General features: G+C 35.1%; 1 protein-coding gene across 3 annotated transcripts in view; it reads right to left on the bottom strand.

The window, feature by feature from the left end:
* LOC120417605 (sodium/potassium-transporting ATPase subunit beta-1-interacting protein) overlaps positions 1–25,458 on the bottom strand; it is an 84,350-nt gene that overhangs the window by 39,385 nt on the left and 19,507 nt on the right. For all 3 annotated transcript variants that reach the window (XM_039579712.2, XM_039579711.2, XM_039579713.2), the window contains exon 2: positions 1,413–1,550. In XM_039579712.2, the coding sequence (XP_039435646.1) occupies positions 1,413–1,550 (138 nt within the window). The remainder of the gene's footprint in view (positions 1–1,412; positions 1,551–25,458) is intronic.

Genomic DNA, 25,458 nt, shown 5'->3' with positions numbered 1-25,458 from the left:
TTTTCTTAAATTCATTTGGTATTTTGATTTTTTTTTTAACAAAAAACGTATGAAATCCTTTCAAATCAATTACTATAAGTATTCTAAATTCAAGATTGCTAACAAATGCAAATAAAGATTCTTATTGTTGAATGTTGGACTGATGAGTTCCATTAAATTAAATTGAAATAAAACGATTAACACCATTAAAACACGCTACAATAGTCCGTGAGTTGTATTGCTATCAGCAATTCCCCACGAAAACAGCATGATTCTTGGGGTTCCTTGGCCGAAATAATTAGACCCGTATTTTTTTGTTTGGCCATTAGGGTGACCTACGCCGTGTTAGGGTGGCCTGAAAAATGGCAATTTTCGTCGATTTTCGCAAAAACCACTTTTTTCAAAAAATTATATCTCCGCGCCATTTCATCCGATTTTAGCTGTCTTAGATGCAAAAGAAAGGTGATTAGTTTGACTATTGAGGAAAAATAGTAAGAAGTTTCAAAAATCTAGCTTAACATTTGAAAAGGTCGTATGAAAACTTAAAATGCTGTTTTGAAGGTCTCGGGACCAAAGGGCCTATGTCTGAAAATATTTTTATCGGATTACTCGGAAAATTTCACATAACATATCAAAAAGTGGTAAAGTTATGTTTTCGATACTCTGAGATACGATTTTTTGAAGATAAAAACTGGGTTTTTCGACGCGCCACGCGCGAAAATGAGAAAATAACGAAAACGGGAAAAATTCGACTTTTTTCACTAAACCGGCGATAACTTAAAAATTTCAGCGATGACCTATACATGTTAGGGTACCAAAATTTTTGTAATTGAAATACGCAACTTTTGGTGGTATGCCTTTATTTTACTTTGCTTTAGTGTAAAAAACCAGCCTTGCATTTTTCGTACTAACAGAACACTAAAAGTTTTCAACTCGATGTTTTTTGTTGATTTGGCATGGAAAACGTCATTTGAGAGAGTTTGGGAGCGATTTTTATCACAGCGTGTTTTAACTTTCGTCGGTTGGAAGCCAAAAATGGTAGAGTCCAATCCAATCCGAAAATTTGATAATTAAAAGTTAAGAAAAAAGATTCTATTAGCTAACAAATTTCAAACTTTAGTTGTATAAAAAATATTTTTCTTATTTTTATAAAATTGCGACGTATTTAAACAAGGAATAAGTATCGTGAGATTTTTCCTGTGTTTTGTGGTTACAATGAATCATACAAACATTCATGGGATTTAGTCAGACTTTTAGGTAATATAATCTTTCTAATTTAATTTGTGGTTTTATGGTTGAAATTCTGGGATCCTTTGAGTTAGTCAACAAATTCAAACTAAAGAGTGACACATAAAAAAAACATACCGTAGTCACTAAAAATTAATGGAACATTTTGTTAAAACTTAAAAAGAATTACATTAAGTAAAACTTACCGTTACTAAATACTTTGGACGATATTGATAGGCACCAAAGAATCCAAATATCACAAATATTATATGGAAAAAGTTCACCAGGATCGGTGCCCACATGTAGCCGAGGAAGTCGAACACCTGACGTTCGATGATGAATAACTGCAATTAGAATGAGAAGAAAAACGAAGAAAGACATTAGTGTTTATCTAATTATGTGTCGAGCATTAAATTTAAGGACTTTGATACTCCATTCCCTTTGATAGTGTAGCTGCCAGCTAATGGAGTGAAATTTGCGTTGAAATCGACTTCATTGATGACGATCCGGAAGCAGTTTGTGACGATGACGTCGAAATAATTGCCCAATAATTCAATCGACGAGGCGCCAAATTCCGTGTGCTTTTTCGCGTTCCGTAAATGTCGCGGGCGCGCGCGGCAAATTTATTATTGGAATTGGGTGCAGAATCGAACAACTCTCGCTGGTATCGCGTTTTGTCGTCCGGAAATTGGGGCAAGAAAATTGGTAACAAAATCGAGGGCAAACAAGCCAAACATGGACCGCCGAGCGCGCCTTCCGTGCCAACGGCCATTAAGTCTTTAATTCGACTTAAAATAACTCCCCCAAAACGGTTGGAGTTTTTCGGCGCTGTCTCTGGGTGACACGCCATAGCATCTCTTTTTCAACGCGATTTCAACTGCCATGCGAGTCAAGTTTGATTTTTCACTCCAGATAACGGGACGTCCCAATAGAACGGTGCCACGCGATAACGAAGGTCAATGACAGCATTCCCGGCGGGGACGTTAGACTCGTAGAACTGTGCTGTGGCAAAGGTTTGAAAGCCATGCTTAGGATTGCATGCTGTCTTGTTTATAACGAAGGAATTTATTGGCCCAAAATACAATAAAGTACACTGCGACTCCGGTTTTTGGCTACACGATTATATTTTAAATTTAGTTTTTTGTTCCTTTAAATAATAAAAAGTAATAAAAAATGTAAGGACTCGATATTTAATTAAGATAGTTATATTTTTTCAGGAACAAAATTGATAACATTTTTTATGTTGAATTGATTTGGTAAAATTTATTTCAAATAATTTCAATTTTCTAAAAAATAAAAACATCAACCAGTGTATGTTGAACCGATTTTTTTTTTAAATTCGGTGTCTTTATCGATTAAAATTTTACACACAACTAAATAAACGTTTTAAGCTCATGTGACTTGTATGCTTGCTTGTACCGTCTTAAAAAAAACGTTACTTAATCCACCTTTAGGTGGTTGGTGCCTTCCTCACATTCATAAAGTCAATACATTCAGTAAAAATAGCAACATTTCCAAATCAACTTTATTACTCATTTCTTTTGATAGTGTTTGCAGACCTTCAATTTTTCTTGCTCATCGGTAGGTCTGATAAAAAAAACCTATCCAACGATAGTTCGCATGGAAGATTCAGACAATATTTTTATCACATTATCTAAAATCCGACCTCTAAAAAGTGTATAAATAACACATAAGTGCTAATAACTTTTAAAAGGGTTGTCAGATCCTCGATGTATTTTTTTTTTTTTTGGGAGGGTGGTCCAGCCGCACATCGTTGATGTTGAAACCTCTAAACTGGGCCCTCGTCCTGTCTCGTCCGTCAGTAGTCTTGTCGTACATTACAACTAGAATCAGATCTGCCAATGAATTAGTACACTTCGACCAAATAAACACTGACGCTGTATGGATCTGACTCTAGAATAAATGCACAGTTGTGTGTTATTCATAAGTCCAACTTATTCAATTATTCATTTAAGTCCAAATATTCATTTGCTAACTACTTTGGATTGAAAATCTAAATTTTAATCTAAAATCCTCTAAACTTAATGTTCAAAACTAAACGTTCCTTTAACTGTTGCAGTACTACTTCTATCAAAAAACAATAAAAATTTGTGAACTGATATACAAATAGGATAGAAATCGCGAGTTGAAAAAGAAATGACCATTTACGTCAAAAGATCCGTAGTTCCTCGATTCGCAACAATGGTCAATACAACCATAGTCCGAAAACCGTTAGTTCAACTGATCAACGAATTTTGTCCGATATCTTTACATTATTGATTGATCGAGACTCTATGGACAATTTGACATAAAAGAAATAGATCAAATAGATTTGGAAAGCATACAGATTTATTTTAAATGCTAATGCTAAGCAACAAATCAATTGTACTATCCTAAAGTCCCACCTAAATCCCACATTGTGATAGTGAAAAAGTCACAGAAGCAGCGGTGTCTTGTGCAATTGTGATATTTTCACTATCGGAGAACTACCTAGTTCACGAAGACAGCTTATCGGTCAACGTTTAAGCCCTGGGGCTGCGACAAAGCGAGTTCTCGTAGCATGAAGTGGTTTCCATAGTGCTTATAAAAAAGAATGTATACCCAAATTTTAACTAATGCACTAGGATCAAATCATGCCCCTTGACTTTACAAGGCCCAGGGTTGTCAGATCCTCGATGTATTAGGCTCATTTGAAAGGTCTTTCGATTGCCTAACTAACGACAGGTCGCATGATGGACCCGGACATCATTTATACTGAAATATCTGAGATCCGACCTCCAAAAAGTGTATAAATAACACTTAAGTGCCAATAACTTTTGATAGGGTTGTCAGATCCTTGATGTTTAGGCTCATTTGAAAGGTCTTTAGATTATCTAACTAACGATGAGTCGCATGTTAGACCCGGACATCATTTTCATTGAAATATCTGAGATCTGGCCTCCAAAAAGTGTATAAATAACACTTAAGTGCTAATAACTTTTGATAGAGTTGTCAGATCTTCAATGTTTTGGGCTCATTGGAAAGGTCTTTTTAATACCTTTCTGAAAATGTATAACATGATAGGGTTTCTTGCAAAAACCACCCTTTTTACAATCTTCCGGACATACGTCAAAATCGTTTTTTCAGCATAACTTTTGAAGTTCTTAACTAAACTTGCTGATTTTAGATAGATACCTATGGGACCCCAAGACGGTTCGAATGAGACTAATATGGTCAAAATCCGTTCATCCAGTCCGGAGATAATCGAGTGACAATTTTTTTGTCCACCCACCTACACACATCCACACAGACATTTGCTCAGAACATGATTCTGAGTCGATAGGTATACGTGAAGGTGGGTCTACGAGGTCGAATTAAGAAGTTCATTTTTCGAGTGATTTTATAGCCTTTCCTCAGTAAGGTGAGGAAGGCAAAAACCAAACAAATTTAATCATCGACTTCAAACAATTCAACGATATTTATTAAGAAAAAAAACTGTGTCACTTACGCAACATTCCCGCGCTACATTTGCAACATTCATTAACAAAATCAGTTTAATCAGCCTTGCACCACAGCCACGTAATACCAGCCGCAAACCAGGTCAGTCACTGGTCAGCTTGCCAACTAGAGATACCAAGACAATCAGTGCTGCTTTACTTATTTCTACGTGCATTAGATTATGATTTCCCACTTCCATGACCACCGGGCCTCCCCCAAAGGAATCGCTTAAAATTGTATCAACTCGCAGAATCGTGTGAATCGTTCCCACGCACAAATTAAAATTTACACAAATCCGTAAGTCTCGATTGCCGCGGCGACTAGAGCGGCGTTGATGACGGATTGTGATCCACCCCACCCTCCCACTGCCAGCTCCCACACGGCTTATGTGCTTATGATTTACGGGGGTGTTTTGATAGCGCGACTACTCCCACCCACCGAGCGGCTTTCAGGACAGTAAATAATCGATAAATTTGAAATTTCTGAAAAAAAAGTCTTAAATTTCATAACAAAGAAAGGAACAATTTTCTTTTTAAAGAAAAAAATATAAAAAAAATCTTTTTAAAGCATTTTTGCTGTGCGTCGTGGAAACCACGTGCTGCTGTGGATCACATTTGACTAATTAAAGTACAAGCGCTTTTCGTGTATAGATAGCGCACGCAGTTCGTGCAAAGCTCGAGTGCTGATTGCGGTTCCGAGATTTGACTCAACACCGGAGGAGGAGGAGGGAGTTTGTTGTTGGTGACCGTGGACTTGGGATTTGCTTCGCCCTCTGTAATTAATTCTAGGTTAGATACTGTCAGCGAAGGTAGCAACGCTGAAGGTGAAAGCATTTAATTTTCACCTGAACCGGCGATGTCTGGGAATATGTCGTGATTTGACTTCAAACATCTGTTCGTGGTAATAGGAAAATTTGCTTCCAAGAACGTAACTCACACAGAAAAAAATAATGTAAATTTGGAAGCTTTAATTTTGGAAGGTTGAATATTACCTCTTTTATGATGTAATTTTACCTCAATTTAGACTGAAAAAGTGACATTACACCAGAAAAGTGGTAAAATTACACATTTCCAGAGGTAAAATTACACCTTTTTTCTGACATAAAAGATGTACCCCTTCCCAGATGTAATATTACCATGATTTTTTTTTCTGTGCAATCTGGAACAATATTTTCTCCGAACAAAATCCTAACGAATTTTGTCATTTCTACTGATTTTTAATTATGCGCTTTATTGACTTTCGTGTCGTTTCTGTAACCCTATAAACGAATAAAATGTATGTGCTTAGTTTTTGTTTTTGATAATGACATATTATTTCTCATGCTGCCGTAAAACGGGGTGACTTTGATATGTTTGAGATTTTTCCGCAAAATGAAGAGTACAAATTAAATACGTATGGAATGCTATGGAATCTTATTGACCAAAGAAGAGAAGTGTTTCAAGTACTTCAAAAAAAGTTTTCATAAAATTATGAAAAGTTTAAAAAGTTAGTGAACTATAATTAAGAAAATGTTGATGAATAGCATTATTTTTTAATATTCTCAAAGTGTCATGATTTTCTTAATGAACATAATTTCGAATCGGAAAACGGAATGCATTTTCGGATTCTTTGGTCAATTTTCCACTAGGAGAAAGTAAAATATGTTTGTAAATAATAAATGGTTTTAAAATATAATTTAGAAAAAATCTTCAAATTTATGAGGCATTTTCAGTAGAAAAATTTCATATAAAATGTGAAAACTTTTGGATTGTGCTTCGAATTCAATTTAAATTGCAATATGAATCGCAACATTGTTAGTTTTAAACAGTTTTAGCTAAAATGAGTATATGTATTTTGTTAAAAACCTTGTGAACTTAGATAACTTATCTTAAACATTAATTTTTCTTAAAAACTATATCAGAACCATCACCAAGGTGGTAAATTTGACTTAAACATAAAATTTTAACACCTTAATTCTGATTTTAACAAGAAAAACTATGACTGTTAAAGTCACCCCGGAATTCAAAATAAGAATTTTCAACGTAACTAATTTTTTAAACTTTTTTCATAAATAGAGTATGGACCTTGTGTGGCCTACCCCAGTACATGTTTTAAAAGTAATAATCTTGAAAAAAAACCTTAACAGTTGGAAAATATTTGAAAAAATAAATAAATCCTATCAATGTCATCCCGGTTTACAGTTCTCAGAAAAATGAAATTTGTTGATTCGTCGTAATTGTGCTATCTTGTCATACATAAACTTTGAAGAATATTTGGAACTGCCAAAAAATCATTGTTCATGTGCTTAAACAAATTGTTTTCTTGATTTAACAAATTTTAACTTTTCAAAACAATTTCAACAAAACAAACAGTAAACAAAAGACTTTATATGGTTTTGAATCCCAGTGGATATAATTTTCATATTCAAAAAAGTAACTTCAAAAAAATGATTTTTTTGTTATGAATTATACCAGTATTATAACCGTTAATTACAGATTTTTGCTATAAATTTGATTTTCATAATATTGAAGTCTCAAACACGGCGTGGCTGGATCAAAAATTGGAAACAATTTTCTCTACAAATCTGTTATATCATTTTTTAAGCATCGATCCACCTATAAGAAACCATCCATAAACCACGTGGATTTGGGAATCTGTTTAAATTTATTTATGGTTGAAATTGCGTCCCATCATGCATATATTTGGGATTTGTATGCATTAGGGAAAATCTCCCTGAATGATCGCCAAATAATTCATTCTCTAACACAACAATGTGCTGTTATTTAAGCATTTAAATCTGATGGTTTAACATTCATCAACATAAAACCGACTCTTGTTTTTTTTCGATTCTGAGGGAAGTCTTAAAATGTTAAACCAATGAATAACTTAAATCGCATGTTCTTTATTGACATTTTTTTCAAATTATTCTCATGGTCAAATTCAAATTTCAGAGATGTTGGTACCAGAACATTTTTGAAAAAAAAATAATAATAACTCATATTTTATATAAAACTCTCTGAATAAAAACATCAAGACTGATACGACAAAAAAAAATTTGACTAACAATTAAAAAAACATTCTGACGAAAAATTCAGCTACTGTCAAAAAATGACATCTTATTTTAGTCAATTTCATGTCTGTTTTCAAGTTATGTATATTGAGATTCATATAAACTTCAATAATAACAAACAAACAAAAAAGTCCGAAAACTGCTTTGAAACCGTTTTTTTTATTTCAAAATACTGCAAACAGTATGATCATCCCAGGATTCAGGTATGAACCAGTTTAGTATACAATTTGCTTTAAGCGCGTTTTTTTCTCTCTAAAAAAAACGCGTTCATTCCTCTCATCAGCTGTTTATTTCCAGCTCAACCTCTATCCTATACCTGCTCGGAATATGCACGCAAAAAAACAGGTGTCAACTTTCATTTCCCTCGTTTGAGCCCAACTTCATGCTTAATTAATCGTGATGGGTGCACGACGACCTATCGTCGGACCATTTTGCCTGTCGTCACCCACCTCCTCCGTCTGGTGCGGGTGATGTTGCTCTGGATCCACGTCATGTCCGTTCTACGTAGCATATCGGTGAACACCTCCGGAAAATTGGGCAGGTCATGCTATGAGCTAATCTCTCGGGGGTAATTAATTAACGCCTAATTATCGGGAAATTGTCTGGCTTATGGGCACAACGTAGCGTTGGAAGTGTTAATTACAGCTCGGAACAAAGGTCAACAGTGGAAGTTATCAATTTTTATGATAATTGATTTTGTTTCTGACCTTTGGTGAATGGAGGTGATAAGCAGGTATTATCAGAGATCTCGGTATTTAATGAAACAAAAATTTATATGAAAAAGATTGAGTAAAATCTCAATCTTACCAATTTCAAACGACACATTCATTTCACGCTTAGTAGCATATAGTCATGAATCCCAACCCGATCCAATTTATTCTCCATCGCCAAACAAATTGGCCACCAAGCAAATTCGTTGAACCGTAACCGACAATAGCGCACCAAACACAAAAAAAAACGGATGCCAACGAATTTCTCTCCATTAGGACTTGGACAGTTCTTTAAAGGGGGGTGCCGCCTCTTCTAATGCTGGCGAAGGCAAAATTCGATCAAGAGGCGTCCTCGCTTTCCAGTCCCAGACCGGGTCCCGACAATTGATATTAATTTGAAACGTACGAAAAGGCGACGAATGCAATTCGCTGACTTTGGAGTGTCGACCGCGCGCGTTTATCAGATTTCTTTTCATCAAGCAAATTGCATCACATCAACAGAATATGTCTGCTTCTTCAGTGGACACCACAGTTGGCGACGTTGGCGGTTTCCCAGGGTTGATCTAGCGGACGAATCTTGACGCAGGAATCAGCCCGAGAATTCCGAGTATGAATTAATGATGGTTGAGCAACTTGAACATGGTGATAACCCAGTGGAAACACTCTTGTCCGACGTTCAGCAACTCGGCTTAGACGGTGGCACTTTTTAAAGCCGCGGCGTTGTTGTTGACTTAACCTCTAGTCGGGTTTGCTCCAGTTTTGAGAACAAGCGCATCGCCACCATCATCGCCATTAATTATGTACGAGATAGCATACTACGCTGCCCCAGCATCGGATCTATGTTTGTGGGTCTATCATTATAATAAAAAAAGTAATAAAGAGAGCGCGCAGCGGCAGCTAAATAATTGTACATGTCGTCCAGGTTTTTCTTCGCCTTTCACATCTTCAGCGATCCAACCGATCCGAGATGAGTGGAGAAAGGCCGGACCCGACTCTGCCTCATCCACATATCAAATGCCGGGGAGGTTGTACGACAAGATTTTTTATGATAGCTACCCTCTCATGTTGTGTTATAAATAGAAAGGCAGTGCGTTTTCATGTTCAAAGTAGCGTCGCCCTCATCTTTCCCGGGATTACGTGCAACGTGGACGACAAAAATGGGCCATTTCATCTTTGATCGCTATCGTTTAACAGGTGAAATCAGCCATTAAACATAGATTGCTTCTGTGTGGACGACCTGGAAATGACCAGCTTACAGCCGCTGGGCAGCAGAAGAACAAGAGCAGGGATTACATTGTTTCATTGATAGTCAATTATAGATACGTTGAGCTTCTTAGCACTACTTGCACGGCGTTGTTCAAGATCTTTTGGGCTTTTATCTAGATTGGTGTCCAGCTTTTAGTAATAAAAAAGCAGCTTCGACAATGAAAAATTCCAGTTGATTGTAGAGTGTTGTAGGTCGTACCGCCATGAATAATACCTGATCAACACTGCTTTTTCTAATGATTAGGGTTAGTGAATTTTCACGATTTCGCGGATAGCGTGAAATTCGTGAAATTTGAAGATTTCCGTGAAATCCCGTGAAATTTATCAATTTGCTCATATCAATTCATTAGAAATAAATATTTCATCCATAAAAGACTTTTTGAGTAAATTTTATTAGTTTTCAATTTAAAGCGTGATATGAACCATTTGAAGAATTGAAGTCTAACATTTCAAAAAAAAAAAAAATCACTTTTGCAAACAAGTGTAATTAAAAGTTTAACAGTTTTGCCTTCCTCACTTTACTGAGGAAAGGCTATAAAATCACTCGAAAAACGAACTTTTTAGTTAGACCGCCTAGACCTACCTTCATTTGTACATATCGACTCAGAATCACTAGCTGAGCAAATGTCTGTGTGTTTGGCTGTATGTAGACATGTGTACCAAATCAATGTCACTGGAATATCTCGTCACAGGCTCAACCGATTTTGGCCGGAATGATTTTAATCGATCCATCTTAACGTCCCCTAAGTTGCTATTTAAATTCATGCAGTTTTATCATGTATTTAAAAAGTTATGTTAAAAAAACTGTTTCATATTAAATTAAAATTGTGGTAAAAAGGGTGGTTTTTTCATGAAACCCTCACATGTTATATATTTTTAGAAAGCATATGAGAAGACCTTTCTTGTGGATTAAGAATTTTCAAGATCTGACTTACCTATCTAAAATTACAAGCAGTTTAAAAAATGGTCTGAATTTACATAACCTCAAATAGTCCCGTCTGATCGCCACGAAAAAAGCCTTGTAGAGGGATGCCATTTTCCTGAAAGGCGGTGTCTGTATAATCTTGACAAAAAGTCTGTAGGAAGTCTGTTTTTTTACTCGTCACTTATTTTTATTAGGACCTCTTAGGTGCTGCGATCACGTTAGGGGAGATCCATGAACTTTTAGGGACACTTTAGGGGATTGTAATCACTCTATAAATGAGAGGAAGGCACCAACCACCTAAAGGTGGATTAAGTTACGTTTTTCTGAGTAAACTAACTAAATTTAGTGATATTTTCATTCGCTGTAATTTGACTACGATTTTATCTGAAAGGTACAATTCAAAAGAAATCAAAACATTCATGCTTGTTTTATCAAAAATTTAATAAATATTATTTTTTGATCTTTGAAATCACGTTTTCAGAACATTACAGATTTTTTCTGAGTCCTGTTAAATTTTCACGATATTTGATTATTTGGGTGAAAAATCCCCGGGGAAGTAATTTTTTTTTTCTGTATTGAGTTTTAATAAAATTTTGTAGATTTCGTTACAGATTTAATAAGTATTGCCTTTTAATTTAGTTTTTGAAAAGTGATGTCGCATAAAAATCAAGTTATTTTAATCACTTTGGATGGTTTGTTAAGTCTTGCATCGATATGAAATTCAGTTAAATGTTAAAAGATAAAATAGAATGCAAATCAGTGAAAACTTTTAAGCTTTATAAGTCGAATGTAAAAAAAATCAGTTCAATAAATGAGAATAAAAAAAATGCATTTTTTTTGTTTATTGAAAAATTATATAAAATGAAGTATAAAAAGTAGTTTCAATAATTTTAACAAGAGATTTTCAGAGTTACTTTAACATTTTTCACGATCCGCGAAATTCCCGTGAAACTTTGTGTTTTAAAATAAAGGTCCCCGTGAAATTTGCAATTTTTGAGCGTGAAAAATCACTAAGCCTACTAATGATATACACAAAAAATCAATTTAATGATAGCCATTTAAGTTCAATTACGTGGTTGGGGTTAAGCTTTCCAGAACAAATTGCTATGGATACTCGGTAGAGATAACTTAAATTCAATAAAACATCAGATTAACAAGCATAACTCGAGATCATTCGTTTACATCAATCGTAATTTTAAAGTACACAGAAAAAAAAAGTTGAATTTTGGAATGTTGAAAATTTGGTAGGTTGAATATTACCTCTTTATTTGTGTAATATTACATAAAAAATGTGTAAAAATGTGAACCTGATGAATATTCATCAAAAACTGATGAAAATTCATCATTTTCTGGGGTAAAATTTATCATTTATTTTGCCACAAAATCTGTCACCATTTCCTGATGAATATTACCATCATTTTTTTTTTCTGTGTACTATGACCCAAGAAGCCTGAAAATTTGAGCTTATTTGGTAAAGGTTTAGTTCCTCCAGTTTTGATCTGAAGTTAAAATGGAATTTCAATAAATTTAGTTGATTTATTTTTCACTTTATAACTCTTCTCCTAGAAAGTTTTCCTCAACCCGAAAAAAAAATTATCATATAAAAGTTTTCTTATAGGTTTTGATTCGGGGAACAACTTTGTAGAACATCGCAAAGCGCTAGGAATTGATTCCGAAAAGATACAGGTTAATTTTTTGAGCATATTTTGAAATTTTGCCGAAAAAGGTAAACTCCAAAAAACATCCTGTATCTTTTCGGGATCAATTCCTAGCACTTTGCGATGTTCTACAAAGTTGTTTCCCGGATAAAAATCTATAAGAAACAAAAGAAAAGGAAGTTTGATAGGGGTTTGGGAATATTCACTGATAAATGTTCCATACTAACTTCAGATCAAAACTGAGGCAACTAAACCTTAACCAAATGAGCTCAAATTTTCAGGCTAGCTTCTAGAGTCATAGTACTTTAAAATTCCAGTTGATGCAAACGAAATTAAACACTTTTGACTTTTTCATATATCCGTGAACTACGCTAATGGTGTACTCCAGGCACTACAAATCGGATCTATCTACTCGAAATAATCTAACAGGGACTTAGAGCTGAGATTTTATTATGCGTATACAAAAATATTAACAACGGCCATGCATCATGCATTGGAAAAAATAGAAACAATAAACTGGTAATCTAATTAAATATTGTTTCGAAAATTATTGTCAAATTAAATATTGTTTAAGGAAGAAAATTTCAACTTTGAGAATTATATTTTGTAATCTAATTATTTACTCAATTAATTTGAGCTTTTTCGAACTACAGTTAGGAAACAATAAATTAATGTTAGAATATAAAAAAAGGCAATTCCATGAATGTTTGATTTCAAAAATTTATAAACATTATTTTTTTCTAAAAAAAAATCAGCAACATTCAGCAAACAGTTTATATTAAAATTTCGATCAATAGAATACTTGATTATCATAAAAAAAAAAGAATTTTGGTCAAATTTTCGTACGCATATTTTGCGTTTCAAGATTTTTTTTTTTCTGTTTGAGTATTAAGACACGGAATCCTGATTACAAGGACTATTGTATCGTGTTACCCATTTTTACTGTTATTAAGCATTTCAAGATCTATAACACAGTTCCTATTGAGAGGAAAAGTGCTGTTCCATCCAGATGCTGTAAACTCCATTCCTTGTGCCTTGTGCGCTATGCATCGCTAGAACCGCGGTGACAATTTTTTCGTGTCATTTTTCAAGCTCTTCCCAGCAGCTATTATTTGCCGCGCGGGGTCTTGTAAAGACAATTGTCTTTTTGCGGCGCTACTCTTGCGGTGTTCCCTTTGCTCTGATCTGGACAATGCGACTGGACTGCAGTGCAATACCGATCGGCTGGGCATTATTTACATGCGAAGACACGAGGAAAGTATTTTGGGAAGAGGCGCAAAGGAATATCCCAAGATTGATCACATGCTAGAAGAGCACGTGAAGCAACCGTTTTATACTCATACGGTTGCTGCTACCTCTGAACTTAAACCTAAGGCTGCCACCCTGAGAAGAACCCATGACTTCAAGATTCTTTTGTACATTTTTGACGAAAATTGTAAAAGTGGTACGGTGATACTCAAAATGGAAAAATTAAAATAATCTGCAAAATATATGTCAATCCATCCAGCAGGGCAATCTGGCCAAATCAAAAATCCGAACATGGTTTTAGCATGTACCAAAGTGGTACATATGTGTACCTTTAAGGATTTTTGATGTACTTCAAAGGTTCGATAAGTAGCCTTGCCCTGCTGGAAAGATAGCTGTTTTTTAGAAAACGTCACCAAATCAACTTCTCTATTACAGAAAAGTGATGTACCATCGATGTACCTAACGAATCTGTGTTCAGATTTTACCTAAACTTCTTATAAGTAGTACTTCCCTTTATACATAACTTTTGAAGTACTTTATATATTGATTTTGACAACGGGATCGTGTTCCTTGGAAAATTTTAAGTAAGTTTGAGTATAAAAAGTCCATACTTAAGTTGATTTAGGCCAACTGTAGAACAATTTATCGATTTTTTGAATATAAACTACCGTGCGCCTCCTTTAAAATGAAATTAAACTGAATAATAATAAAACCAACATGTATAACAATAAAAACTGGAAGAGAAAATGTTTTTCTAATGCTTTTGCACGGGTTTGAACATGAATCAATATGTGCATACACACAAATATGGATTTATAAAAAAATAAATTTATAACTTGAAGAAGTTGAAAGAAAGTAAAATTAATCAACGAAACTAAAATTAAAGCTGCCCATTGTTATCACAGACAATTGTACCAATAGAAAAGTGTGTTTCTGTTGTCTGTGAACAATGTACAACACATGTACCAACTTGTACTTGCGTGGAAATAATTATTTTCTAATAAAACAATTCGAATATTTGAGAAATTTGATGAAAATTCAAAATAAATCAAATAAACTCAAATAGCAACTGCCCGTTGTCATCACAGACAATTGTACCAATAGAAAAGTGTGTTTCTGTTGTCTGTGAACAATGTACAACACATGTACCAACTTGTACTTGCATGGAAATAATTATTTTCTGATAAACTGCCCACCATTGAAAAAACGGCTAATATCCACTTTTGGCAAAAACGAGATATTAGCACCAGGTGGTAGAGGATGTTCCAACGCATCTTCTGGTACTTGAATTTTACTGAAATAGTGCTTGGACTTGGCTGCCGATGCGAAAAACCAAACGGCTAATATGCCACTCTTATGGGAAATTGCCTTGACGGAGATTTTGTCACAAACACTAAAACGCGTTTTTCTCGGAATACTTGATTTGGCATAATAGCCGAATTTTCAATTATGGGCAGTAAAACATTTCGAATATTTGAGAAATTTGATGAAAATTCAAATTAAATCAAATAAACTTAAATAGCAGCTTTTATTTTGTTTTTTTTTCGATTTTGACAACGGGCAGTCTTTCAACTTCTTCAAGTTATAAATTTATTTTTTTATAAATCCATATTTGTGTCTATGCACATATTGATTCATGTTCAAACACGTGCAAAAGCATAAGAAAAATATTTTCTCTTCCAGTTTTTATTGTTATACATGTTGGTTTTATTATTATTCAGTTTAATTTCATTTTAAAGGAGGCGCACGGTAGTTTATTTTCAAAAAATCGATAAATTGTTCTACAGTTGGCCTAAATCAACTGAAGTATGGACTGTTTATACTCAAACTTGCTTAAAATTTTCCAAGGAACACGATCCCGTTGTCAAAATCAATATATAAAGTACTTCAATAGTTATGTATAAAGGGAAGTACTACTTATAAGAAGTTTAGGTAAAATCTGAACACAGATTCGTTAGGTACATCGATGGTACATCACTTTTCTGTAATAGAGAAGTTGATTTGGTGACGTTTTCTAAAAAACAGCTATCTTTCCAGCAGGGCAAGGCTACTTATCGAACCTTTGAAGTACATCAAAAATCCTTAAAGGTACACATATGTACCACTTTGGTACATGCTGAAACCATGTTCGGATTTTTGATTTGGCCAGATTGCCCTGCTGGCTGGATTGACATGCAAAATATAACAGCTTTTTAAACTCTTTGATTTATTTAATGTTACACAAAATTCCTCTCTCATAATTTAACATTCTTGAAAATATAAAAAATATATAAATTAAAGCTTTGATTGTTTTAAAGAACTCCTTTTAAAAGCAACAAAACAATAAAACAATTACCTAAATAACAAATATCTGTATTCTTGTTCATCAAGAATTGGAACAAATTTCAAGACAAATTATGTATGATCATAATAAGGGAAGTTATTATCTAAACATCGAAAAGATTTTCATGCACGTACTTATAAGTACCATAGGATTCCGTAAAAAATTATGTTTTATGAGAAAAAGTTTAGAAATAAAGATAAAGAAACTGTAATTTTTGGATACTCAACTGTGGAAAGTCTGCAATATTATGTTGAAGTATTGTTTACAAATTTCATTTGTTGTTTTATTTTGAAAGTTAACTTTATTTTCCAGTAACGTAATTGAATTTTTATCATTAAGATCATAATCATAAAAAAAAACACTAGACTACTGTAGAAAGGCAAGTTAAGGTTCTTTAAAAAAAACGAAGTTGACTTTATAACTGTCGGCCACCATTGCTAGTACCAACCACTAGTGTCTTCCTTTTTATCTACAAGGACTTCGCCGCCCTGGGCTCCTAAGTGTATGAAAGTATGGCACGGAGCGACGGCGCCGAATACCCATATTTACACAAAGAATTTTTAAGGTTCTAACCTCACAATAAAACATTGTGACATTTTACGCACCACATTAGCCTCCAACCAAGTCACTAATTTGGCCTCAGAAATATATCTTTCCCGTCATTCCGAAGTTCACTAATAACCGCACTCATCAACTTCCACGGGTGGGAATTCATAAATCATCACGCAATTCCAACTCGTCGTCGCCGTTCGGAGGTCGCGTGGGAGTAGCCATGTTTCGACAACCTCTCCTTCTTCTATAGCAGTGTGTGTTGTGAGGAGACTTTCCGGCTTGTATCATGCAAAAAAAGCAAAAATTCGGCAGCCGAAACCAAACTGATGATGGCCATTAGCCAGCAGTATAGAGTGTGGAGTGAAACTCTATTAACCCAATATCCTGAATCTGGAGGAAACGAAAACGAAAGGTGTTTCTTCGTGGAAAAAAAACCGGCGTGTAATTTGGTTAGGCCAGTTCAAGGAAAGCTCATCATCTTCACAGCAGTGCTGCGCTAATCCCAGGCGAAGCTGTAGAGCGCAAGAAATGCTCTTAGCAGCTATTAAATATCTTCCTCTGAAGTATGCTCAGCGCATACTTCCTCTGCATCAATTAGGGGCAATTTATGCTCTGTTTGCAGGTAATTTTTAAGCCCACTTGAGTCGCGTTTCCGTTGAACTAGTCGCGGATCACTGCGGACCCGGTCATATAGTGATAAATCAGCGAGCGAAAAAAAAAATATCCACCACTTTTCTCTTTGTTTTTTTCGTTTGGGCTGCTCCAAATTTATTGTGCGAATAAAGCGAATTTTTTCCCCATTTTCCTTTCGGTGCGAAAAAAACAGCTGTTGGTTGTTTTTCCCTGTGGCCTTCTTGGGGCGGGTTTTCGTGCTCACCCAGACAGCCAGCAGCAGTAAGGCCTTAGACAACGAATTTGAAGACTGCCGTTGTGGCGTTAAAAGGCGTTCGATGGTTGGGCACTACCCGGCTGGCGGCTGTCTCAGAATATAAAATCGATAAAGTATTTTTATCGCGGCTTGATTGGATTGTTGTTTAACTTCAAAATATTTATTGCGTGATTTGATGGCAGTCACAGATTTCTATTCTAGATGGAGTTGACTATGCATTTTTGAATAGATAAAGATTTGATTTGAGCTATCTTTTGTTTTTATCTGATACAGTTAAAAAAAGGTAATCAATTTGTCGAAACGATAAATAAATTAACAATTTCTGAAACAAATTTCCATCGTGTTGAAACGTTTCATTAAAATTCTTAAGGAAATAATACTAAGTTTATTTCGATAGAAGCATTGTTCTCCTATTTCAATAAATTTAAAAAAAATATGTATACTAGGGTGCCCAGAAAAAAATGACCCCCTGCTCCACATGCGGAAAACGGTTTTTTGGGTTATTTTAAGCATCTGTGCAAATTTTGAGCGAAATTGGTTGAGATAAACCCATTGATACCCGAGCCTAAAGTTGGGGAAAACAAAGTTTTCATACAAAAATGACTTTTTTAAATCGCTAATAACTTTTCAGAATGTTGTAGAACATTAAATTTTCAATGAGAATCTCACTTTTTGGAATATTTGGAAGGATGTAGCGCACCGTGTAGACCAAACCGTAAGAAAATTAGATTTCCCATACATTTTTTTCAATTTTTTCCATACAAACTTCACCTTCGAGTATCAATGGGAAAATGTTGACCGATTTTGCTCATATTTGTCCCAGAGTCCTAAAATAGCTCAAGGAATAATATTTAGCTTGTAGAGCTAGGTTTTGAGAAAAAGTCCCATATTCTGGGCACCTTAATGTATACACTGAAACCCCGATGATTCACACCAACTGTTGTCAAACAAACGGAATAAATTTTTAGTTTAACACCGTCTTTACACGAAGCTCACACATATTACCAAACGTGCGGTTTGCTAGTAAGTGTGTGTGTCCCATGTAAAAAGTGACAGTTCGTCACTTTTTAGTATGACTTTGTCAAACCAACGGGGTAGAAACTAAAAAGTGTCAAACGAAAAAGTGACCAACTACCGGGAGTTGAGCGTATCTCAAAAGCTTTGGAGGTTTAAGCCAATCGCTTCTATACTTTGAGAGTTGTTTAGGACCCCAAAAGGTATCCAAAATGGCTATGCTAGAGAATCTAAAGTATTATTACACTTTTATGAGTTATATTAAATTACCTTGATAAAGTGTGCAAGAAAACATAATTTAAATTCAAATTTTCATTGATAAAGCTTTTCTGCCTCGTATGCCTGCATCGCTAGATTACGCCACAAGGTTTGCCTCATCCGAATGTAATTATAATACCTCCTTTATCCAGAACACACCTGTGTACCTGTAGAGTCGGAAACGCATAAATAAATCCGGCACAACCCTCTTGCAACAAAATGAAGGCAGGCCGAGAATGCCGGCAGAATGAAAATTCTCACCATTCTCACCTTCCCACTGCTCGCATTCACATTCGTTACGCTCCGTCAAGAATTCGAAACAAAACACCTGAAAATTGAGCCCCCGATTCTTTCGTCTATCTCGTTATTTATAGCAGGTCTCTAACGAATAGCTGTGTAGAGTGGAGTTTCATCATCATCAGCTTCATCACTATTAGCGCTTATTGTCTACGCAACCATCATCTAGAGCAACGCTGCGTAACTAGATTTGAGCTAGTGTTTCGTCGCTGTAAAGTACGATTTCTGACCGACTGATGGACCGAATCGAATGTCACAATCGAGGGGGTAAGATGAGCTGCTGCTTTGACTTGTTAGCGCTCGATTGATCTTGGAATAAGTTTTAAGTTATCCGTAAACAACTTATTCTTGTAAGATTACAGCAAAACCACGATAGTTTGACATTGATATTATGTTAGGGGCCTTCCATAAACCACGTGAACCTTTTTTCAAATTTTACAATGTATTGTTATGCATAAAATATCTTAAATTAGTAAAACAATACTAAAAAGTAATCAGTAACAATAAAATCTAAGCGAAGAAGAAAAATCGCAAAGCAAAATTCTCGCAAACATATGAAAAAAAAACGTCAAAAATTTTACGTTATAGGTTAAAAGGGACCGTACTAACAAAGAGTTTTACTGTACTTAATAGAAAACAAGGCCTTCAAAGTTCTTGAACCATATCATGTGACTGTGCGAAACGTCCTTCCTGACAATCCAATTCAAAGCAACGAAAAAAAAGAAACACAATAAACGAACATTTTCATTCCTCAAACATATTCGGTTTGGCTTCTCAATTTCCGAATGTGTACGGAAACGAAACGAACAACGAAAAAGTTCGAAACATTCGAAAAAGTGAGTCCTTACCAAATTCTCCGAAGAGAAAACAAAATAAAACCCGAAAAGACAGCGGTGTTGTTTTGCTGCTCCTTCCAACTCCTTATATTTGGACAGAGCGGAAGGAAAACATGTTTGGGGTGATTTGGAGAATTTTGAACATTTTATGAGACTTATAAGATTTTTTTATTTTACACAAATTTCGTAAAAAAAAATCAAAATGGTTTTTTTTTAATCTGATTAAAAAGCTGCTTTAAGGGTTGTTGTCTTCTTATTCCAAAATTGACAAACTTACGGACCCAATCCTGCAACAATCTGATTGTAAAAATAGACAACCAGCAGGCACCGTTAAAGCAGATTGATTAAAAAATACATTTTACCCTACTTGAAACACAAGCAGGACGAAATAACAGGTTTGAAACCGCCTCTGGTTTCACCTGAAAAACAACAACACACAGAGAAACTGGCGACGACGCAGGGATTAATGTAAACGCATGTAGACGACAAGCAACGGCACCAATACAGGAGAAGGAAGACGACAGGTGATGCAATTTTCGGGGTGTTTTTGTACGACTTTTTTACTTGCGGTTTCTGTTTTGAATCCGCAAGGTTATACTTTATCAGTACACAGTAAGTTGATTTCGACGCTGAGTGATGCAATGTTTTGGCACGAAGGGAACCGCAAAAATATTGTACATGTGAAAGGTTTTTCAGTTTCATTCAATTTAGAGCTTTTGTAAGCACATTTATCATGTTTTCAAATGTCTTCTTTTGAGCTTAATTAGATAGGAAGATTCTAGAGATTTTTTTTAAACATCAAAAGCATATATTTTGTAAAATTAATAAAGTTTCATTGTTTTCTTCTGAAGCTAACTCGCGAATATTGAACATGATTGAATAAATTGCATAATTTAAAAAAAAAACATGTGAACCAAATGAACACATTGAAGATGCAACAGGTGGCCAAGCACTATCGCGCTATAAATATTGCACATTTTCGAATTTAATGGGCACCACATTTCACCTGTTGCCACGTTTTGGCAATTTACGATGGCACCCATCGCTGACCAGGTCATTGAACACACTAGGCTGCAGTTTGTGTCGTTTTTTGGGAACTTACCTGAAAAGAAGAGAAAAATAGAAAGAGGTTAAAGTTTGAATTTTACAATAATTTTTATCATAATTCTAGAGTTTTTTTTTATTTTTTACCAATATATAATGGTTTTCACATGCAAATACGTTGAATTCAACGATTACACTAATGATCTTCACCTCAAACTTAAGTTGATTTTGTTGCTCAAAGACATTCCTCAAGCGTGACAAATATCGTCAACAAATAACAAATAAAAAGAACTGTTTGCCATGACAGACACGTTGGCCGGCGATTTGCCCCTAAAAACAGAGAGAAGCCGCCCATACTTTCATCTTTGTTGACTTTATTCTGGCTGCGTGTCGGGTTGAAATTCTTCTGAGCAAGTGCTTGTTGCATTCTGGTGTCTGCTTGAAATTTACCCACAACAGTTAGTTTTAAATGTGTCGTCTCTCGAGAGAGCATTCGGACAATGTATTTCACATCAATTGATGACTTAGTTAGTTAGAAATAGGGTGGTCTTTCCAATAACTTAATTGTCTTTATTTCTAAGAATTGGAAACAAACATAACACTATTGAAAACATAATTTGAATTATGAAACACCGACATAAACCAATCAAAAACTAAAGAAAAACATTGCAGTAATGCATCACCCTAACAGCTCATAGACAAACAAAACGAGCAACAAGCCGTCAGGCCATTAATTGACGCGACACCGACAGCCACTCCAATGAAGTAGTTTTAGCTGAACTGTTTAATGGGAAGCAAGTTTATGCACTTTAATTGCTGGAGTCATGAGATAGAAATACTATTTAAGTTGAATAAAAACGGCTCTGGAGAACTACTTTCGAATGTTATGTAAGATTACGGAGTTTATTTATCCAGCTAATATTTTAACAAGTTTAACATTTAACAGATATCAAAAAATAGAAGACGGTTGAAAATCTGGCAACACTGTATAGAATTATGAGCACATAAGTGAAATTAAAAAATAACAAAGCTTTATGTAGAACATTTTAAATAAAATTGCTTACTAAACCATTTTTTGTACCTTTATAAGTATTTAAAACTCTTATCCGTAAGATATAGTATTCTGGCAACAATGTTTTGCGTTATTACTTAGGCTTGTACAAATTTTGTTAAAAGTTTTTTGGCAAAACAATTAAAAAAATAAATTTCGATTTATTTATAATTTCGCATAATTTTCGAAAAAAAATAAGCGAAATGTGTTACAAAATGTTTTATGGATAATTACAGTTACGCCTCTGTCATAAACTTGCAAAGTAGGTATAAATGAATATATGAAAATATTTTTCTCCCTGAGTTTCACGTCTTTTCCCGATCTGTGGTCTTAAAATTTAAAATTTCTAAAAAGCATAAACACGCTATGCTTGATTTAAAATGCAGAAAAAAAACTTGAAATAAAATTTGCAATGGCCTTATGTGAGTTTTTTTTAACTGTTCGAGTCTAGATGAAAACAATTTAATGAAAATGTCTTCTAGAGCCGACTTTTTGTACATCATGGCACAGGTATTTAAAATAATTTTCTAATGAGGTATTTAAAATAATTTTAATACATAACAATTTTAAAAGGACTCCAAGCACCTACGGATACATATTTTTTTTCAAACATCAAAAAATTATTCAACGCGAAAAAAGCGTCACAAAAGTTTGCATGCTTTCGTATTTATTACCAGCCTAAAATGCAAACTGTCAGAAATTAAAAACGGGAAACGGAAGCAATTTACTGCATTTGCCAACCCGCTTTACTGGCACGGCACACAATGTATGTCTGTCTGGGCAAAAGTTGGCCACCCCGTAAACCGGAACGGAACATGTCGCCTTCTTGCTGCAGCAGAGAGTGGCACTTAGTGGCCTGGCTGGATGATTGCAGCCCCAAGAGTGATATCGGTCGTGTCGTGTGCCATCTGTCGTCGTTGAACTGGTTTTTGCACGTTTCTTACTTTCTGCTCCTTTTGCCTTGCTGCACATCGACCTCCACATCACATGCATGGAAATGTAATCCATCCAGCCCCAACTAGCCGTGAAACTAACCTCATTCCACAGGATCACATAGTTGCGGTGTGCGATTGTCACCGGGATTCTATTGTCAGAGACAATCAGATGAATTGTATCATTCAATAAAATCGTTTTTCATAAGCGTTTAACAACCTATTAAAAGTATGTCAAATTAAGTTGAATTTGCATGTAAATTTAAATTGAAGCAACTTAAAGTTCATTTTTGTATTATTTTTGTATTACAAATTTGTCAATAACCTTGTCTACTTGACTTGAAACATTTGAAATGACCACCTCTTGAAGGAGCAGCTGCCAGGTTGACATTGCGGTAGTCTAGAGACGGTGTGAGCGCATTCGGAAACCTAGCTCAACATAATACCTCCACTTCCGTATATGAATATAATCCAATTGACCAGCAGGCTAAAGGGAGGGAAAGCCTGTTAAGTGAGGGCGACAGACTGTTTGACAAACTATCGGCTGAAATCTGTACGCAGTTTGGGGAGTTTTGGCCCTTGGGCTTTATATGTACACTCAAAACCGAATAGTTCTAGAAAGAGAAGAAATAGCTCTAAAAATGGTAGTAAAACGGTTAAATAACTTAGAAAAAAAGCACGACACAATGTGTATTTTAAACTCAGGTAAATCTAAAATGAGTTTGTCCACTTAAAAAAAAACTAAATGTGTCATTATATGAATTACACCACTTTTGAAAAATCTTAAAAATTAAATTCACTTGTCCCAGCTTCATAAACTTCTGTGGTATTACTCCCGTGAGTAATTCACTTGGACTCCCCAAAGGGACAATTCGGCGTTTCTCTGCAATGCATCGACATTTTTGCGAGCTGTGCGAGCTGTCTGGTTGAAATAAAAGTATGCCAACGCGACCTTTTTACAACCATGCTGAGATAAGGTAAATTTCTTCACGACACGACTGGGTCCACCACCATGAATGAAACCAGCAATCGTCTTCAACGCAAATCAGTTGCCATAAATCTTAAAGTTAAGCTCTTCATTTTTAGCTCCGTTTAAGGATATTATACTCTTGCATCATCGGAGACATTTTGTATCTTTAGCTTACAATGTTGAGTACCAGTCGTAAGCTAAGTTGCAATAACGGGCCAGTTTAAAAATTTACACAGCAACCAAGGAAGTTGTTGTCTTCTTATTCCAAAATTGTCAAACTTACGGACCTTGCTACAATTTGAATGTAAAAATAGTAAAATTTTGTTGAAAACTGTTTTGTAGACAATAATTTAGGGGATGAATAAAAACTTTTATTGATATTTCTCGTAGTTTTGAAAATACTAAAATATCTGTAACAAAAAACATGGTGCAAAGGCTCTGGTTGAGTGCACCGTTAAGGGGAATGAAACTATTTTTTACCACCAAAAATTCCTAAAATGTTGTAAAAATCTTTTCAGATTTGTCTCTTCAAATTGTGAGAAAACATTAAAAAAGGAAAAAAGGTTTTATAGCGCAGGCCCTCAGAGCCACATGCGTGATTTTTTTATTTTCGGAAGTGAGTATTTATCTTTACGGGGAAAAAGTCCTTAAAATATGGGTTTTCGTTCTTTAATATTTTTTTCCAAATTAAATAAAAGTACTACATAAGAGAATTGGAAAGGTTCAAACAACTAATACACCCTCTGAAGGGAAAAAAAAACAGAAACGGTTGCTTTTCTCAATACATTTCGACAATTTACCCCATAAAATATTCCTCGGGTAACCGGATTTAGAACCTGAATGTAGAATGATTCCTAAAACAAAACACAATCTGTAAACAAAAAAAAAATCACTTTTTGACTTATTGTACGATTTGAGCTTAAAAATTGACAAAATATACACATTTACTTGTAGTTGTATGATTTTTTTCCTCCCCCTAAAATGCGCACGTGGTTTAGGAATGGCCCCCACACTTATTTGAACAATTAATGTCGCTGTACTATACAATTTTGTTGCAAAGTATTAATAAAATAAAAGATAAGAACAATTTTCAATAAATAAAAAATTTCCCAGGAATTCGCGGGATTTCCCGGGAAATTGGACACTCTAGTTATTCGTTTTACAAACCAGCTGTCGTGCTAACAAAAAGCAATAACCTGCGAGAAAATGCAATCATAATGCTATTATGAAACATATATCAGAAAACTTGACGACGCAAGAACATGCTCTCGTCAAACTATTGAATTTTTTAAATTGTTTGCCCCATGTCGATCTGAACATCGAACATGTGGCGTTCCAATACAATGAAGATGACACACATACACAACTACAAACCACTCGCACGCAACTCACATGCAAATTGGTTTCGATTTTCTTCTGACCATGGGTGAATTCTGAGCCGAAGGAAGGCATTTCTTTTCGGAGAACACGTATACCCGACGAGGACGGATGCGGTGGACTGCAGCTGGCTTTGGCCAGGCCTGCTTGAAGTCATCGGAGCAGATGCAAACAGAGAAGAGTTCAATGTTTGTGGGGATATCGGATGGAGCCTGACACCAGGACATGTTGGTTTGCATCAGTTTCTTGTCCGAAATTGTGTCGTGTCGATTACTGGACTGGACTGTTGGATATTTGGGGTTTTAGGAGGAATTTTGAGGATTTCGACAGAGGCCTCATTAGGCATGTTTCAAAACACTTCATACATTTTTACAGT

The sequence above is a fragment of the Culex pipiens genome, chromosome 3 (genome assembly GCF_016801865.2).
Source record: "Culex pipiens pallens isolate TS chromosome 3, TS_CPP_V2, whole genome shotgun sequence".
Lineage (NCBI taxonomy): Eukaryota > Metazoa > Arthropoda > Insecta > Diptera > Culicidae > Culex > Culex pipiens.
This window is presented reverse-complemented; position numbering and strand designations above follow the sequence as displayed.